The sequence below is a fragment of the Grampus griseus genome (genome assembly GCF_964374135.1).
Source record: "Grampus griseus genome assembly, chromosome: X".
In the NCBI taxonomy this organism is placed as follows: Eukaryota; Metazoa; Chordata; class Mammalia; order Artiodactyla; family Delphinidae; genus Grampus; species Grampus griseus.
In genome coordinates, this window is record NC_138999.1 from 127540217 (window position 1) to 127560020 (window position 19804).

Here is a 19804-nt window from a genome sequence, read left to right on the forward strand (position 1 = left end):
CTCTGATTGGTCGGGGGGAGGGATTTGGGGTGGGGCTAGCCACCTCTTGAGGCTTTAAAAGCTCATCGGAGAGGGGCGGGAGTGCTGTCATTTGCTCTCCGACTCTCGGAGGGGTGACAGCTTTCCTGAAGCTCCTGGCGACAGAGCTGGTGTTCGCTGTCCAGACCCGGCTGGGAGGACCTAACGGTCTCCAGCAGCAACATGAGGCCTACCCTGGCAGTTCCCAGCCCATACGGCTGTGTTGGCTGTAAACTGCCGCAGCCAGACTACCCACCGGCTCTAATCATCTTTATGTTCTGCGCAATGGTCATCACCATAGTCGTAGACCTGATCGGCAACTCCATGGTCATTTTGGCTGTGTCAAAGAACAAGAAGCTCCGAAATTCTGGTAAGACCCCTTTCCTTCTCCCTACCCACCGTGCAGCCACTTGCAACCCCTACCTAGGGTGTTAGTTTGGGCTCCTGCAATAGGGAACCCGTGGATGGATCCTGCTCCCCATTTCCCTGCGAGCCTGAGTGATGATGTTCCGCCGTGGGGGGGGGGGCCCATAAACTCAGAGCTTCTCCAGGCTGCGGAGGTTCGGAGAAGCTCTGGGCAACCAAGTGCAAATCCCCGTCCCTGCGGTGCGCGGCACACCGCCGAGCCCGGCCCCGTCGGGAACCTGATGCAGAGGGAGCCGGCACCCGAGCGGAGAGTCCGGCGGCCGCCCGGGGACAGCACGCCGAGCCGGACGCCGCAGAGGTGGCCGCGCCGAGGCAGCGCGGGAGGAATTAACGCGGAGGGAGCAGCGGGGTTGCTACCCGCTCCGGTAAAGTTAAGTTCTCGGCGGCTGAAGCGGCGCTTGCCGGAGCGCAGCGCGGCGGCCGAGCCCAAGCCCGGCCGAGTCCCCGCTCGCCGCAGCCCCGTGACTCCAGGGTGGCTCCCGGGCAGCTCCCGGGCGGCGGAGCGCAGACCCCCGCGCCTGAGTGTGAAGCAGGGCGGTCTGAGCCCGCCAGAGCCGAGCTCCGTCCGCCCGTCCCAGGGCGCACGGCGGAGAGAGGCGAGCGGCCGGCTGGGCGCAGCAGGCGGTGGCAGCGACGGCGGCGGCGGCGGCGGCGGCGGAGACCCCGAAGTCCGTAAGCGGGGTACCGGGGGTCGCAGGGCGGGGCGGCGGAAAGGTTCGGGAGCTCGGCGTCCCGGGGGCACAGAAGACGGCAGAACCGGTGAGGATCGCGGGAGGGCTGCAGGAGAGCTGAGAGGGGATGGTGGGGGGCGCAAGGGAGACTGCAGAGCGCGCGGACGTGGGACGAGGTGGGGCGGCGAGCGAGACTCCCCTCGCGGCCTGCCAGTGCCAAGGGGAGGGGGCCGGCTGCGAGCGGGCCTGGGGGACGGTGCTGGAGGCTGCAGGGCGCTGCGCCCCTTGCCGGGGGCGAGGGCGGCAGACGCTGCGGAGCCTTGAGCCGCCTTTGCAGGTTGGGCGGGAGAGGGCTCGAGAGGGGAGGTGGGGGAGGGGCCAAGGGGCCCAAACGCCCAGCTCGGGCCCCGGATGGGAAGGGGCGGCGCCCAGGGCCTCCGCTGCCTGGATCCCGGCCGGCTGGGACCGGAGGGCAGAGGGGAGCGAGGGGGCGGGGTCTGAGGGGGGTCGGGCACCCACAGGACCCGGGCGGGCGGGGTGCCGGGGAGCGGAGGCCGCCACTCTCTGGGGGATTACTTTGCTTGGACGAGGAATCACAAACACCACAGAAGTTTCCAAATGCAGTGACGGGCACACAGTCATTAAAAGTTTTCTTTTAAACTTTTGATGGGTGTGTCTGATTTCTCCTCGGTCCCCCGGAGACGTGGGGCCGCACACTTGGATCTCACGTGCGCTCCAGCAGAGCGGTCCCAAGGGGCCCAACCCCGGAGCCCCCGGGGGGTGGGGCACCTGCAAAGTCCATTTTCTCTTATTTCCTTTTCTCCTTCACCTTCCTTTCCTTCCATAATTCAAATAAAGGTTTTTAGCGTTGTTGTGGTTTTGTTTTTAAGTCTTTGCCCTATCTCTTCTCCTCTTTTCTTCTCCGAATTCATTACTTTGAGGGAAAACCCTAGAAAGAACCTCTTGGGTAGAAAGCGCCGAGGCCTGGCCTTGGCAGTGCTGGCGGAAGGAAGCAGAACGAGCCGTTCCTTTGCCCTTTTAAAAGTGCTCATTTTCTCCCAGTCCGAGATGAAGTGCAATATTTTGCCAAACCAATGCTAATTAGCAATGAGGTGTTTCCAGAGAAAGGGCTCCGCATCTGCACTTGGCCTTGCAGGTTTTCAAACAGCGTTCCTCCCGCCGCCCTACAAAACAGGAGCGCCCCCCCCACCGGCACTTTCCTGTTTAGCCCGCAGGCTCCAGTAAAGCCCGGGACCGGGGGCCTGGAACCAGTGTGCAGGGTGGCGAACGTGCTGGTGCCCGGCTCTGCTCGGGGACCCGCGTGAAGCAAGCAATTCTGCTAATCCTTGCAGGGATTTTCCTGATTTTTTCCCCTCTTTGCTCACTTTCTCAGACTAAATTTTACAGGGCCTCTCCCCACCCTCAGTTTTTACTCTTAGGTTACCTCTGAAATGGTAAGTATTTACTGGGCTAAGTCTTAGATTATTGTCTGATCCCGCTGGGAAAGACCGCTTAAGAAGACGACATGCCCTTTCTCGGACAGTTCTCTTTAGACATGTTTGCGTTGTAAATGCGATGGTACGTTAGAGAAGGCAGAGGGCTAATTTTTTTTTCGGGCTTGGGGGAGGTTGAGGCTTCCTGACAGTCCTCCAATCTCTCCACCCACCCCAGTCCCTACCCTCCAGCCTGTTTCCGACAGACAGCTCCATCCAGCTCCCCTCTACTCCCTCCCTCCCCCCACCCGTACTCCGCCAAAACTTCGCGTTTTGTTTTTGTTCAAAATGATGGCCACAGGTCTGTGTGTGTGGGAGTGTGAAGGGCTCCCCAACGGGCTTTCGTGTTTACTGCTTTCTGACTTCACTTTTTTCCCAAAGCAGAGATGATGTTGTTTGAAAGGAAAAAAAGGTTGTCAAAGGACAGGTCCCCCAAACCTGCTTGTGCATCGGAATCATCTGGGACATTCTTGTAACTAAAAATAAAAACACAACTGTATTTCTTGAAAAGAATTCTAGAAGTCGAAATTGTCACGACTCCAGCTGGCCTTTTCTTCCAGCTTATATTTGTAGATTTCCAAATGTAACCATTTGTTCTTCTCTGTCTTCCTCCCTCGCCCCCACCCCCACCCCCGCCCCACCCCGCCCCGCCCCAATATGCTTTTCAGGCAACATCTTCGTGGTTAGCCTCTCTGTGGCTGATATGCTGGTGGCCGTCTACCCCTATCCTCTGATGCTGCATGCCATGGCCGTTGGTGGCTGGGATATGAGCCAGTTACAGTGCCAGATGGTTGGATTCATCACAGGGCTGAGTGTGGTCGGTTCTATCTTCAATATTGTGGCAATTGCTATCAACCGTTACTGCTACATCTGTCACAGCCTCCAGTATGAGCGCATCTTCAGTGTGCGCAATACCTGCATTTACCTGGTTGTCACCTGGATCATGACCGTCCTGGCTGTCCTGCCCAACATGTACATTGGCACCATCGAGTATGATCCTCGCACCTACACCTGCATCTTCAACTATCTGAACAACTCTGCCTTTGCTGTGACCATCGTCTGCATCCACTTTGTCCTCCCTCTGCTCATAGTGGGTTTCTGCTACGTGAGGATCTGGACCAAAGTGCTGGCAGTCCGCGACCAGGCTGGGCAGAATCCTGACAACCAGCTTGCCGAGGTTCGCAATTTTCTAACCATGTTTGTGATCTTCCTCCTCTTTGCAGGGTGCTGGTGTCCTATCAACGTGCTCACTGTCTTGGTGGCTGTCAGTCCAAAGGAGATGGCAGGCAAGGTCCCCAACTGGCTTTATCTTGCATCCTACTTTGTAGCCTACTTCAACAGCTGCCTCAATGCTGTGATCTACGGTCTCCTCAATGAGAATTTCCGAAGGGAATACTTTACCATCTTCCATGCTATGCGGCATCCTATCCAGTTCTTCTCTGGCCTCATCACTGATGTTCGGGAAATGCGGGAGGCCCGAGCCTTCGCCCGCGCCCGCGCCCGCGCCCGCACCCGTGACCGAGCCCGCGAACAAGCCTGTACTGCTGTGGAGGAAATACCGATGAGCGTCCGAAATGTTCCACTACCTGGTGATGCTGCAGCTGGCCAACCTGAGTGTGCCTCCGGCCACTCCAGGCCAGCCTCCGGCCACTCCAGGTCTGCCTCTGCCCACCGCACATCTGCCTCTGTTCACCATAAGTCTGTCTTTAGTCACTCCAGGCCTGCCTCTGGCCACCGTAAATCTGCCTCTGGCCACTCCAGGTCTACCTCTGGTCACCCCAAGTCTGCCACTGTCTACCCTAAGCCTGCCTCTGTCCACTTCAAGGCTGACTCTGTCTATTTCAAGCCTGCCTCTAGCCACCCCAAGCCTGTCACTGGCCACCACATCCCTGCTGGCAGCCACTCCAAGGCTACCTTCAGCCCTGCCACCAGCTGCCCTAAACCCACCACTGGCCACACCAAGCCTGCTACCACCCACCCCGAGCCTGCCGACTATCCTGAGCCCATTGCCACCAGCCACCTGGAGCCTGCCATCACCGGCCAGCCTGAGCCCACTGCTGCTGGCCACCTGGAGTGTGACATCACTGACCTCCCTGAGCCCACCTCCAGCCCTGCCGCTGAGTCCCCCAAGCCTGTTGCCAGCCCGCTGGAGCCTGCTGCTGCCGCTGCCCCTGTTGACCCCTTTGTGGTCACCATTGCCACCGATGATTACCAGGAGGTTGTGGTTATTGATGTTGAAGCTGATTCTGATGAAGTGGCTGTGTGATCTTAGGGGCGGCCAAGCAGTGGTCCCCTTTCGAGGTTGGCTAGCATATGTAATACAAAGTGAGATATCTTAGTGCACCTGCACACAGACACATGCAGACACTGACAGAGAGTGTAAGCTACACCTACCTTTCAGGCATACTCCTCCTTTCCATTATGTCTGCAAAAGTGTGAGAGAGTGTGTGTGTGTGTGTGTGTGTGTGTGTGTGTGCGCGCGCACTTGCTCCTTTAGAGACCAATTTCCCCTCAAGTTTGGCTTCTGTTGTTCTGAGCCTCCCTTTCCTCCTGTGGTTGACTGTGAGCCCACAGTGATCCTTGAACTTGTAGACTTCGGTTTTTCCCCACTCCTGTGTAACCGTTTCTCCCCACTCCTCATTTCCTTCTCCTTGTTCCTGCTCTCTCCTCCCATTCCTCGAGGGGGGGGGGGTGGGTGGGGGAGGAGCGCATGCGCAATGGTAAGGGTGCGCTGTGGTAAAGCCTTCTGTAAAGTGAATGTGACCGCAGAGCTTTATGTGTTTAAGTATTTATTGTACATTTAACGGCAGTAAGAAAGGCAATTGCGATAAAGTACAAGTATTTGAAACAGTTTCCTTTCTAAATTCCAGCAACAAAATATGACCCCTATCTGAAGAACACAATTTACTGAGCTCTTATTAAAATAAATATTTATGCCTATGAGATCAAATGGCAAAAGGAAAGATGTTGCCGCACCAAATACATTGGTGCTGATTTTCGTAGTCAAACACGAATGCAAATGATATGTGTTTACTTTATTCGTAGTTACTTTACCTTTTATAGTATTTGCCAGGATTTTCTTCCATTTAGTTCCTTAAAAACAAATCTATCCATAAACTGGTTTCTCCCCACATCCAAACTTATGGTTGCTAGGATCAGTTACAGTCATGCTTTTAATATTATACACAGCCTGATGTTTTTACGCAATCAGTTTTTACATTTTTCTTTTTCATTCAGAAGGGAATTTGAGGGAATAACTGGTAGCCAGAAGTGAATGGAGTACTGCCTGGACTTGTAAACAAGTGCTGCTTCGAAAGCCGTTCCCTCCTGCCCCATCCCTCTGAGCCTCCCAGCTGTGGTGGGGATGGTGGGGGGAGGCTGAGGTCCTGTGATCCCACCGTGTTAAGGTGTAGATGTCTTGTATCGTCGCACTTGACAGCCCAGGAAGTGATTTTTCTCTAGAATTCAAGAAAACGTTGTTTAATAAAAATCTCGATTATTGATTCAAATTGACACTTAAAGTTTACTGTACAAAAGATTGTAAGGATAAGTGGAAATGTGTTATACTGCCTTAAGTTAGTTCTCTGTTTGTGGTAGCAATTAAATAAATGTTTTTGTGTCTTTGGTGTGTGATCTGTGGATAAAATTTGCTTCCTCCACCAGATTCACTTGTGGGGAGGCTTGGGGGTGGGTGGAAAAGCATACCCCTTGGGGGATCAAGAGACTCAGATGCAAGTACCCTCCCTGCTGTACCCCAGGGCGAGTCACATGACCCCTCTCTCCACAGTTGCCTGGCTTAGCAAACTGTGGCCAGGTCGGGGCGGGCTGGAGGCAGAGGAGGGCTCCCTGGGTGTGGTGGGTTCTTCTTACTAGTACTGCCAAGGCTTCTGAAACAGGGTCCTCTTTTACCCCCATGGAAGGAGTGGAGCTGGGCCCCAATTATGTCACAACTCCGGAGGCTACTGGGACCAAGTAACGGAGCCCACAGTCCAGTGGGGGGGAGGCACAGGAGTGAGGGGCGGGCAGACAGGTGGGTTCCTCTCTAGCTGGAAGTTAGGTGGCAAGACCCCAGCAACTGGGCAAACGTCCTAGCCTCAGGAACATAGCCTCAAAAGAATCTCCAAAGACGACGTAATGCCCCAAACAGACTACTCCCATAAAAATAAAAGATTCAAAAGAATACATGGTAGGATATCAATTTGGTTAAGAAAGTATACACATTAAAACATGCACATATACATAGGCCCACGGAGTTAGGCATGTATATGGTTGTTCTATCCAGGTTTAACTAGACTGTAAGTATAAGCTGAGGTCATCTTCACTTCTGATGCCCAAATTACAGTGGTCCCAACAGAGTGGCTGCTGTACCTCAGGCTGATTCCTTGTCAACATTTCTGCCTAGTTTCCCTGGACATGCAAAAAGGATGCTTGCTCGTGTGCTCAAATCGCTTTACAGTTGCCACCCTCTCCCCATGTTTTCCACATTCTCCCTGTCTGCCCTCACTCAAGGAGCTTTGCTTTGGGTAAGATTGCAAGTGTTCAAACCAAGGATGCTGCGTCTCAATGCTCCGAACTGGGTGCAGGGTTCTGAGAGGTGATGGGAGAGGTGAAGAAACTCTTGGCACTTTTTACAGCTTTGTTTCACACTCTGCTCTGAGGTGCCCGAAGCAACACTGCTTATGCCCAGAGTCTTACAAAGTCTTATGAAAGCAGCCACTTCATCCACTCTGCTCACCTGCAAGGTGCGTTCATCATTCCTGCCTCCCCACCTCTGCCCCCATAACCCACTCCCATGGGAAGAAGCAACGGTTGAAGCGCAGTGCCTCCTGTTTGTACATGGCCAAGAAATATTTTTCTCTGCCCCTCTTTCCCTTATCCTGTCCCTTTCCACCCCCAAAGTCAAGAAGCCTCATAAGCACATCTCTGACTAGCCACGCCCACTATGAGTAACCAAGGCAAGACACTGAATCTCTGCGGTCAGTTTTAAGGTGCTTTGTAGTTGTCTCCATGACAACGCACAGCTTCTGGTTTTATACAAGTAGAATCAGAAGGGCCAATCTTACCGACTTCCCCAAAGAGAGAATCTGCCTCCAGGTGAGCCGAAGTCTCCATGATCAAGGGATAAAGAAATGGAAGCAAATTTTAAACGGCGGTTTCCCCCAGTTTCTATTCCTCTTTATTTTCTTTTTAAATGGAAATATAATGTATAGACTGTAAAGTGAAAGTTTGACCATATTTTTACACAGGTATGCACCCGTGTAATGACCACTTTGACCCTCCAGAAGGCTCCCTTTTGTATCCTTCCAGTCAATACTCCAACCAAAGGCAAACGCTGTCCTGACCTCTATCACCATACATTAGTTTTGCCTGTTCTAGAACTTCATATAGATGGAAGCATGCAGTATGTATTTGTCCCGTTTCTTTTTAAAAATAGTGATAAAATATACATAACATAAAACTTACCATTTCAACCATTTGTAAGTGTGCAATTCTGTGGCATTAAGTACATTCACAATGTTGTGCGATCATCACCACTGTTCACTTCCAGAACTTCTTCATCATCCCAAACATAAATTCTGTAGCCTTTAAATGCGAACTCCCTGTTCCCCTCTCCCCCAGCCCCTGGTAACCTCTATTCTACTTTCTGTCTCTATGGACTTGCCTATTCTAGGTACCTGATATAAATGGAATCATATATTATTTGTCATTTGGGGTCTGGCTTCTTTTACCGAACTTAATGTTTTCAGGGTTCATTCGTGTTGTAGCAGGTGTCAGTACTGCATTGTTTTCATGGCTGAATAATATTCGGTTGTATGGATACACCGCATCGTGTTCGTCCATTCATCCACTGATGGAATTTGGGCTATTTCCACTTTTGGGTTGCTATGAACATTGATTTACAAGTATTTGAGTCCCTGATTTCAATTCTTTTGGAAATATATCTAGGAGTGGAATTGTTAAATCATATGTTAGTCTGGCTTCTTTTGCTCAATTAGGTATGTTTTTGAGATTCAGTCATGTTTTTGTATCAGTAGTTTGGGGTGTGTTTTCATTTTTCTGTAGTACTCTACAATATGAATATACCATAATTTACAGATTGATTCTATTATTGACGGACCTTTAGGTTGTTTATGATTTGGGACTACTATGAAAAATGCTTCTATAAAGATTTTTGTACATGCCTTTTAATTTAATTTTATATAAAGTTATAATTTTACACACAGTGAGGTACATAAATCTTCGGTGTAAAGTTGAACGAATTTTTACTTATGTACACACCTATGTAACCACCACACAAATCAAGATATAGAACATCTCCAGCACTTAGAAGGTTCCATTATGCCAGCTTAATTTTGTTGGTTCTCACGCTTTATTTCAGTGGAAGCATACGGAATATACTCTCTTGTATCTGGCTTCTTTCACTTATCATTTTGTCTGTGAGATTTATCCATATTACTTTGGGTAGAAGCAGTCCATCCTTCTTATTGCTGTGTAGAATTCCATTGTATTGAGTATAAGAACTTCTTATCAATTCTACCATAGGTGGACATTCGGTGTGTATTCTAGTTTGGAGCTATTATGAAGAAAGCTGTTAATGAACATTCTTGTACATGCCTTTTGGTACATATATAAACTCATTGCTCTTGGAAATACACCTAGGATTGGAATTCCTGAGTCGTGAGTATATGTGTATTTAGTTTTAGTAAGCACTGCCAAATATTTTTCCAAAGTGGTTGAAACAATTTATATTCTTACTAGCAATGCATTAGAATTCAAGATGTTCTGCATTCTTGCCAACATTCAGCATTTTCAGCCCTTTTAATTTTAGATATTTTTCTGGATGTCTACTGCTATTTCATTGTATTTTCAGTTTTCAATTCTTTTCTTTTCTTTTTTTTTTTTGCAGTATGAGGGCCTCTCACTGTTGTGGCCTCTCCCGTTGCGGAGCACAGGCTCCACACGCGCAGGCTCAGCGGCCATGGCTCACGGGCCCAGCCGCTCCACGGCATGTGGGATCTTCCCGAACCGGGGCACGAACCCGTGTCCCCTGCATCAGCAGGCGGACTCTCAACCACTGCGCCACCAGGGAAGCCCCAGTTCTTTAATGAATAATGATGTTGACCATCTTCTCACATGGTCATCGTCCATTTGGATATTCTAAAAAGTGAAAAGTTTGAACAAATATTTTGACTGTTTTAAATCTGAGGTTCCTGTCTTCTTATTGGAAGTAGAAGTTCTTTATATATTCTGGATACAAATATATGTATTTCACGAATATCTTCTCGGTCTGTGGTTTGCCTTCTCTCTCTCTTATTGTATCTTTTGATGAGCAAAAATCCTTAATATTATGAAGGGCAATTTATTAGTTTTTTTATGACTAATAATTTCTGTTTAAGAAATTTCTGACTAATATAACGAATATATTCTCCTAGTTTTTCTTTTAGAAACTTTATTATTTTGCCTTTAACATTTAAGTCTATGTTTAGTCTGAAGTTAATTTTCTGTGTTTGGTGTGAGGTAGGGGGACAATTTTCTGTTTTTGGTGTGAGGTAGGGGGTCAAGATTCATTTTTTAATATAGTCAAGGTTCGTATTTTCATTTAATCACCATTTATTGAAAAGACCATCCTTTGCCCAACTGAACTGTAGTGGAGACTTTGTTGTAAATTGGTTAGTCATATAAAAATAAAAATTATCTATCATCTATCTATCTATCATCAATCATCAAGCTCTTTCTGAGCAGTTTAGTCTATTCCATTGGTCTGTTTGTCCAGCCTTGCACCAATGCCACATTGTTTTTTATTTATTTATTTTTTGTTTTTTATTTTTAATTGAACTATAGTTTATATACAATGATATGCAAACATGTTAAGCATACAGATAAATGGATTTTTACTTATAGGCATATTTTTATATCACCATCTTCCAGATGAAGATACAGAACACTTCTAGTACCCCAGAAGGCCCTTAAATGCCCCAACTCAGTCAATAACTCCCCAAAAGTTGACCACTAGTCTAAGCTCTAATATCACAGATCAGTTTTGCCCATTTCTGAATTTCATTAAGGGGAATAGAATAACATGTATGCTTTTGAATCTGGCTAATTTCGGTAAACATGCTTTTGAGAAGCATGAGTGTTGTTGGACGTATCAGCAGTTCTTTTTAAAAACTGTCATAGGAAGATTTAATGATGTGGAATATCTTCAAGTCATATTAAGTTGAAAAAGCAGAGAATGGTATGTGATTTTGTTAACAAAACCAAAATGCATATGTGAAAAGACACACGTTTTAACACTTTCTATAGTAAATACATAAACATTTTTATCGAGATATAATTCATTTACCATAAATTTCATCATTTTAAAGTATTCGATGTTGGGTTTTCTTAAAATTGAGGTATAGTTGATGTACAATATTATATGTTTCAAGGGTACAACATAATGAATCACAATTTTAAAGGTGATACTCCATTTATAGTTATTATAAAATATCGCTATATTCCTTGTGGTGTACAATATATCCTTGTAGCTTATTTATTTTATACATAATAATTTGTACCTCTTAATCCACTATCTCTATCTTTCCCCACCCCCTTCCCTCTCTCCATTGGTAACCACTAGTTTGTACTCTCTATGTGTGAGTCTGTTTCTTTTTGTTATATTCGGTAGTTTTTTGTTTTTTGTCTTTTTAGATTACACATATAAGTGATATCATACAGTATTTGTCTTTCTCGTCTGACTTATTTCACTAAGCATAATATGCTCCAAGTCCATCATGTTGCTGCAAATGGCAAATTTTCATTCTTTTTTATGGCTGAGTAGTATTCCATCATATATATATATATATATATATATATATATATATATATATATATATGCCATATCTTCTTTACCCATTCTTCTGTTGATGGACACATAGGTTGCTTCCTTATCTCTGCTATTGTAAATAATGCCGCTACGAACATTGGGGTGCATATGTATTTTTATTTAATGTTTTCATTTTCTTTGGCTATATACTCAGGAGTGGAATTGCTGGATCATATGGTGGTTCCATTTTTAGTTTTCTGAGGAACCTGCATACTGCTTTCCACAGGGCTGCACCATTTTACGTTCCTACCAACAGTTTACAAGGGTTCTTTATCTCCACATCCTTGCCAACATTTATTATTAGCAGTTTTTTTGATGATAGACATTCTGACAGGGATGAGGTGATATCGCATTGTGGTTTTGATTTGCATTTCTTTGATGATTAGTGATGTTGAGCATCTTTTCATGTGCCTCCTGGCCATCTGCATTTCCTCTTTGGAAAATGGCTACTCAGGTCATCTGCCCATTTTTCAGTTAGGCTGTTTGTTTTTTGATGTTGATTGTTTTTTGATGTTGAGTTGTATGAGCTGTTTATATATTTTTGATATTAACCCCTAATGGATAATATCATTTGCAAAATTTTTTCCTATTTAGTAGGTTCTCTTTTCATTTTTTTCGATGGTATCCTTTGCTATGCAAAAGCTTTTAAGTTAAATTAGGTCCCATTGTTTATTTTTGTTTTTGTTTCCTTTGCCTTAGGAAACAGATCCCAAAAAATATTGCTACTATTTAAGTCAAAGACTGTTTTGCCTATGTATTCTTCTAGAAGTATTACGGTTTCCAGGCTTACATATAGGTCTTTAATCCATTTTGAGTTTATTTTTGTATATGGTGTTAGAAAATGTTCTAATTTTGTTCTTTTACGTGTAGCTGTCCGGTTTTCCCAGCACCATTTATTGAGGGGACTGTCTTCTCCATTGTGTATTCTTGCCTCTTTTGTCGTAGATTAATTGACTATATGTGCGTGGGTATATTTCTGGGATCTCTGTTCTGCTCCATTGATCTATATGTCTGTTTTTGTGCCAGTACCATAGTGTTTTGATGACTATAGCTTTGTAGTATAGTCTAAAGTCGGGGAGCATAATTCCTCCAGCTTTGTCCTTTTTCAAGATTGTTTTGGCTATTCAGAGTCCTTTGTGTTTCCATACAAATTTTAAAATTATTTGTTCTATTTCTTTGGAAAATGCCATTGGTATTTTGATAAGGATTGCATTGAATCTGTAGATTGCCTTGGGTAGTATGGTCATTGTAACATTAATTCTTCCAATCCATGAACATGGAATATCTTTCTACCTGTTTGTGTCATCTTCAATTTCTTTCATCAGTGTCTTACAGTTTTATGAATATAGGTCTTTAATATCCTTAGGTAGATTAATTCCTAGGTATTTTATTCTTTTGATGTGATTGTAAATGGGATTGTTTCCTTAATTTCTCTTTCTGATAGTTCATTGTTAGTGTATAGAAATGCAACAGATTTCTGTACATTAATTTTGTATCCTGCAACTTTACCAAATTCATTGATGAGCTTTAGTATTTTTCTGGTGGCATCTTTAGGCTTTTCTATGTATAGCATCATCTCATCAGCAGACAGTGACAATTTTACTTCTTCCTTTTCAATTTGGATTCCTTTCATTTTTCTTCTCTGATTGCTGTGACTAGGACCTCCAATACTATGTTGAAAAAAAATGGTGAGCATGAGTGGGCATCCTTGTCTTGTTCCTGATCTTAGAGGAAATGTTTTCAGCTTTTCACGGTTAACTATGATGTTAGCATAGTTATGTTATCACATATTGCCTTTATTTTGTTGAGGTATGTTCCCTCTATACCCACTTTCTGGAGAGTTTTTGTCATAAATGAATGTTGAATTTTGTCAGAAGATTTTTCTACATCTATTGAGATGATTATATAGTTTTTATTCTCAGATTTGTTAATGTGGTATATAACGTTGATTGATTTGTGAATATTGAAAAATCCTTGTATCCCTGAGATAAATTCCACTTGATCATGGTATATGATCCTTTTAATGTATTGTTGGATTTGGATGGCTAATATTTTGCTGAGGATTTTTGCATCTATGTTTATTAGTGATATTGGCCTATACTTTTCTTTTTTTGTGATATCTTTGTCTGGTTTTAGTATCAGGATGATGCTGGCCTCGTGGAATGAGTTCAGAAGTGTTCCTTTCTTGGCAATTTTTGGAAGAGTTTGAGAAGGATAGGTGTTAACTCTTCTCTAAATGTTGTGTCTAGTTCACTTGTGAAGCCATCTGGTCCTGGACTTTTATTTGTTGGGAGTTTTTTGATTACTGATTCCACTTCATTGATGGTAATTGGTCTGTTCATATTTTCCCTGTCTTCCTGGTTCAGTCTTGGGATATTGTATATTTCTAGGAATTTGTCTATTTCTTCTAGGTTGTCCATTTTATTGGCATATAGTTTTTTATAGGAGTCTCTTATTATCCTTTGTATTTCTGTGGTGTTGGTTTTACCTTCTTTTTCATTTCTGATTTTATTTATTTAAGCCCTCTCCCTTTTTTCCTTGGTGAGTTTGGCGAAAGGTTTATCAATTATGTTTATCTTTCCAAAGAACCAGTTTTTAGTTTCATTGATCTTTTTATTGTTCTTTTAGTCTCTATTTCATTTTTTTTTCTGCTTTGATCTTTATGATTTCTTTCCTTCTACTAACTTTGGTTTTGTTTGTTCTTTCTTTCTCTACTTCCTTTAGGTGTAATGTTAGGTTGTTTATTTGAGATTTTTCTTGTTTCTTGAGACAGCTTTTATTGGTATAAACTTCCCTCTTAGAACTGTTTTAGCTGTGTCCCATGGATTTTTGGGTCATTGTGCTTTGTTTTCATTTGTTTCCAGGTACTTTTTTCTTCTTAGATTTCTTTAGTGATCCACTGTGTGTTTAGTAGCATATTGCTTAGCCTCCATGTGTTTTTGCAGTTGATCTGTAGTCTCATAGCACTGTAGTCAGAAAAGATGCTTGATATGATTTCAATTTTCTTAAATTTACAGAGGCTTGTTTTATGGACTGGTGTGTGATCTATCCTGGAGAACATTCCATGTGCACTTGAAATGAATATGTATTCTTCTGTTTTTGGTTGGAATATTCCCTCTCTCTCTCTCTCTGTCTCTCTGTCTCTCTCTGTCTCTCTATCTCTCTCTCTATATATATAATCTATTATATATATATATATAATCTATTAAGTCTATCTGGTCTAAAGTGTCATTTAATGCCACTGTTTCCTTATTGATTTTCTGTCTGGATGATCTGTCCATTGATGTAAGTGGGGTGTTAAAGTCCCCCACTATTATTGTGTTACTGTCAATTTCTTCTTATATGTCTGTTAACATTTGCCTTATATATTGAGGTGCTTCTATGTTGGGTGCATATCTACTTAACAATTATTACATCTTCTTCTTGGATTGATCCCTTGATCATTATGTAAAGTCCTTCCTTGTCTCTTGTAAGAGTCTTTATTAAAGTCTATTTTGTCTGATATAAGTACTGCTACCTTGGCTTTCTTTTGATTTCTGTTTGCATGGAATATCTTTTTCCATCTCTTCAGTTTCTGTGTGTGTCTTTAGATCAGAAGTGAGTATCTTGTAGGCAGCATATATACAGGTTTTTTTTTTTTTTTTTTTTTGGTATCCATTCAGCCACTCTTAGTTTTTTGATTGGAGCATTTAGTCTATTTGCATTTAAAGTAATTATTCTTTCTCTTCTTCTCCTGGGACCCCTATAATGGGAATACTAATGTGCTTAATGTTGTCCCAGAGGTCTCTTAAATAGTCCCCATTTCTTCTCATTCTTTGTTCTTTTTTTTTGTTCAGTATCAGTGATTTCCACTACTCTGTCTTCCAGCTCACTCATCTGTTCTTCTGAATCATTTATTCTATTGCTGATTCCTTCCAGTGTATTTTTCATTTCAGTTATTGTATTTTCATCTCTCTTTGGTTGTTCTTTATATTTTCTAACTCTTTGTTTAAGACTTCTAACTTCCTGCTTTGTCCATCTATTCTTTTCTTGAGATTTTTGATCATTTTTCACTATCATTACCCTGAACTCTTCCTCAGGTAGATTGCCTATCTCCATTTCACTTAGTTCTTCTTCTGGGATTTTATCTTGTTCCTTCATTTGGAACATATTACTCTGTTGCCTCAGTTTGTCTAACTTGCTGGTTTTATTTCTATGTATCTGGTAGTTTGGTTACATTCCTCAACCTTGGAGATGTGGCCTTTTGTAGGAGACATCCTATATGCATCTCAGCAACACAGTTCCCTCTGGTCACAAGAACTATATGCTCTAGGGATGCCCCCAATGTAGGCTGCATGGCTTCTTTTGTTGTGATGGGCTGACTTCTGTGGGTGGTCTGGTAGGCTTGCTTGGTCTCCCATCCAGTTGGCTGCCTGGTATGGAGCCTGCTGGCAACTGTTTGGTGGGGCCAGGTCACAAGGCAGCTGACTGCAGAATCCTAGGGAGCCCTGGGGCTAGTGCTGGCTCACTGGTGGATGGAGTTAGGGCCCAGGCAGAGCTGGGTCCTGGGTCATGGTTCCTGGGTCTTGGGTCCTGGCTGCAGGATCCCGGGGTCTCAGAGCTGGTTTTGGGCCACTGGTGGGTGGGGCAGGTTCCTGAAACAGCTGGTTGCAGGGTCTGGGATGTTTCAAAGCTTGTGTTGGCCTGCTAGTGGGCAGGGAAATGGCCCAGATGGTCCCAGGGCTGGTACTGGCTTGTTGGTGGATGGGCTGGGTCCATAGGCTGAGGGGCTATGGTAGTCCTATGGCTAGTGTCTGCCTGCTAATGGGTAAGACTGTTCCTGAGGCTACAGCAGGCTCACTGGTGGGTCGGCCCAGGGATTCTGGGGCTGGTGCCTGCCCACTGGTGGGTGGAGCTGGGATCCCAGGGTCCCTGGCTGGAGGGCCCTGGGGGTATCAGGTCTAGTGCTGGTGCACTGTTGTGTGGGACCAGGTTCTGGGCCCTCTGGTGGGCAGGTCCATGTCTAGGGGTGGCTGTGGGCTCTGAGGTTCTGAAGGCAGCCTACTTGTTGGTGGGTGAGGCTGTGTCCCTGCCTGGCTAGTTGCTTGACCTGAGGCATTCTGGTATGGGTGTCTACAGTCTGGTGGGCAGGGGCAGATGTGGGTCCTGAGGCTAATAAACTAGAAGGAGAATTCCAAAATGACACTTGCCAGCACCAGTGTCTATATTCCCAGGGTGAGCTGCAGTTGCCTCCTGTCTCTCTGGGAGATTCTCCAAGATCAGCAGGTAGGTCTGACCCAAGCTTCTTTCAAATTATTGCTTCTGCCCTGGGTCCCAGAGCATATGAGATTTTGTGTGCCCCTTTAAGCATGGAATTTTTATTTCCCCCCAGCTCTCTGGGACTCCCAAAAGTAAACCCCACTGGCCTTCAAAGCCAAATGCTCTGGGGGGCTCATCTTCCCAGCAAAGGGTCCCCAGGCTGGGGAGCCTGAGGTGGGGCTCAGACCCCATGTTCCTTAGGGAGAACCTCTGCAGTTGTAATTATCCTCCCATTTGTGGGTTGCCCGCCTGGGTTTATGGGTCTTGACTATATCATGAGTTCACCCCACCTACCCAGCTAGTTGTTGTTTTTTAGCATAGTTTTCAAAGTGCATCCATGTTGTAGCATAGATCAAAATTTCATTCATTTTTAAGGCTGAATAATATTCTTTTGTACTTATGTACCACATGTTGTTTATCCATTCATCTACCAGTGAAAGTTTGGATTGTTTCCACCTTTTGACTATTGCGAATAATACTGCTATGAAGATTGGTGTATATATATATGTTTGTGGATATGGGATAGTAGAGAGAGAAGTGTAATATGAGTCTAAAACAAATAGAAGGAAAGAAACAATAAAGATCAGATCAGAAATCAATAACATTGAAAACAGGAAATTGATAGATTAAAATTAATGAAATGGAAAGCTAATTCTTTGAAGAGATCAATAAAATTGGTAAATCTCTAGCCAGGCTAGCTACAAAATAAAGAGAGAGAATACAAATTGCTAATATCAGAAATGAAAGACCGGTCATCTCTAGTGATCCCAAAGATATTAAGAGGATAATAAAAGAATACTATGAACACTTCTATGCTCATAAATTTGATAACTAGATGAAATGGACCAATTCCTTGAAAGACACAACCTACTAAAACCCACGCAAAGAATTTTGTGCAACCCCAAACCTGTTAAGTCTCCTTCAGTGGCCACTAGGTTTCTGGTTTTCAGAACTGCTTTAGTTGTGAAGCAATTGCCTTTTCAAAGCTACTGAGGAGCTAAGGGAGGGGAGTGAAATGAGTGCTAGTTAAAGCACCACCAAACTCACTGTTCTTACCAAAATGCAGTCATTTTTCTTAAATAAATCCTCCTTGGGTTGTTGCAAGACTTAGGTTAATTTCCAGACTTCTGAAAAAGTTGATTTTGACAGTTTTTGAGGTGTTCTCCTTGCTTTTATGGAGAAGCACATTTTTGGAACCTTTTTTTTTGCCCTGCTGCACCTTAATTTTCTTCTCTTGGGCAGTATGTCATAGAAATCATTCCGTATCAGTTCTTCATTCCTTTTTACAGTTGTATAGGACTCCATTGTGCCAATGTTGCACAATTTATTCAAACACTCTCCTATCTATGGGCGTTTCAGTTGTTTCCAATATTTTGCAATTACAAACTATGTTGCAATGAACATCCTTGTGCATATGTATTTTTGGATTGTTGGAAGTTCATCTTCAAATATAGATTCTTAGAATCGGGATTTCTGGGCTGAAAGGTTATGTTAGGTATGGCCAATTTCTCTGTGGAAGTGTTGCACTGATTTGTATTCTCAGCAGCAATGTATGTGAATGACTGCTTCGCCACAGACTCTTCAACAGATTCTGTCATCACACTTTTTAATTTTTTGCTTGTCTGATAGGTATCTCAGTGTGGTTTTAATCAGCAGTTCTCTAATTATGTATTAAGTTTGAACATCTTTCATGTACTTAATGGGCATTTTTATATCCTATTTTTTTTGTTGAATTGTCTGTTTTTATATTTTCCTCACTTTTCGATTGAGTTTTTGGTCCCTTGCACTCAATTTTTTAAAAATTTCAAATTGCTCTTTATTTTTATAGAGGTGTTAATCACAAGTCATGTCTGAGATTTGACATATTTTCTTGTGCAAATATTTCAGATCAAATTAAATGCCTTTTTTTCTGGTGGCTATGGCTCACTTTGATTAAATTCAAGCTGTTTGACCACGTCATTAATTGACTGTTCTTAATTCTGGTGGAAGTTCTGGAGATCAGCGAGAGTTTCAGAAAAATTCAGCAGCCTGAGTAATTTCCATCACAGCCAAGCCAGACGGACTGAGATTCCACTGTTGAATGAAACTCCTGTGTGGGGTTGGGAGTGGAGATGGGAGTAGTTGTCAAGAAGTTTTATAAGAAAGTGTCAGAAATTAGGAAGCATGGGTCATCATTTGCCTGTAAGAGAGAGAGAGGGGGATATTAAGCAAAATAAATTTTGAGCAAGGAGAAGGGGTTATAACTATGAAAAGAATACTTTTAAAACGAAGGTTAACAGCCTTGGGCAGATAAGCAGGAAAAAAGAAAGGTCAAGCAACAAACAATTATCATAGATTTGATACTTATTTATTGAGTATCTATTACGTATAAGACCCTCTTCTAGGGCGGGTAGGGTCTATGGGAAATACAAAGATAAACAAGGGCAAATCTCTTGTCCTAATTTAGAGGCATGAAACCAACAATGTTGCCTTTTGTTTAAACTATAGTTTACTAAGTTCTTACTATGTGATAGGTATCACTCAAAGCACTTTACCTCTCTTATCTCTAATTCTCATAAAAACGCTGCCAGGTTGATATTATTACTCTTTTTTTTTCCTGAGGAAGAGTCTAGAGTCACAAAGCTAGAAAGTTGTGCAATTTGAATTCAGATCTGCTTAAAGAATGTCAATATGTATTGTGAATAGTACTTTATAGTCGATTCTGTTAGGACAAATCAAACCAGTTTAGCCTGAAGTAACAACGACTAACCTTATTTCATAATTTCCGTGTGCGGAGGACAGCAGTGAAAAATTTACATGGATCATCATATGTAATCTTGAGACAGAATTTAAATGTTTGCATTCTCTACATTCTCTGTGACACTAACATCTACCTCATTGCTTTTGCTGAAATCTCAGGTTTCATCCAGGACTCCCAACTCACCCACATCTGTTTGGTTTATAAATCCAGTAAATTCTAACTCTTCAATAGCTCTTTAATTCATCTTTCCTTCTTAATCCTCATAGTCACTTTCTTAGTCTGAGCCACCACT

General features: G+C 43.7%; 1 protein-coding gene across 1 annotated transcript; it reads left to right on the forward strand.

Moving 5' to 3' along the window:
- Positions 1-201: 201 nt before the first annotated feature.
- Positions 202-4874, forward strand: GPR50 (G protein-coupled receptor 50; the record flags this gene model as incomplete). The annotated part of the gene is made up of 2 exons (XM_082681058.1): positions 202-388; positions 3277-4874. The coding sequence occupies 2 exons, from the start codon at positions 202-204 to the stop codon at positions 4872-4874; spliced, it is 1785 nt and encodes a 594-aa protein (XP_082537184.1).
- Between the last annotated feature and the right edge of the window lie 14930 nt (positions 4875-19804).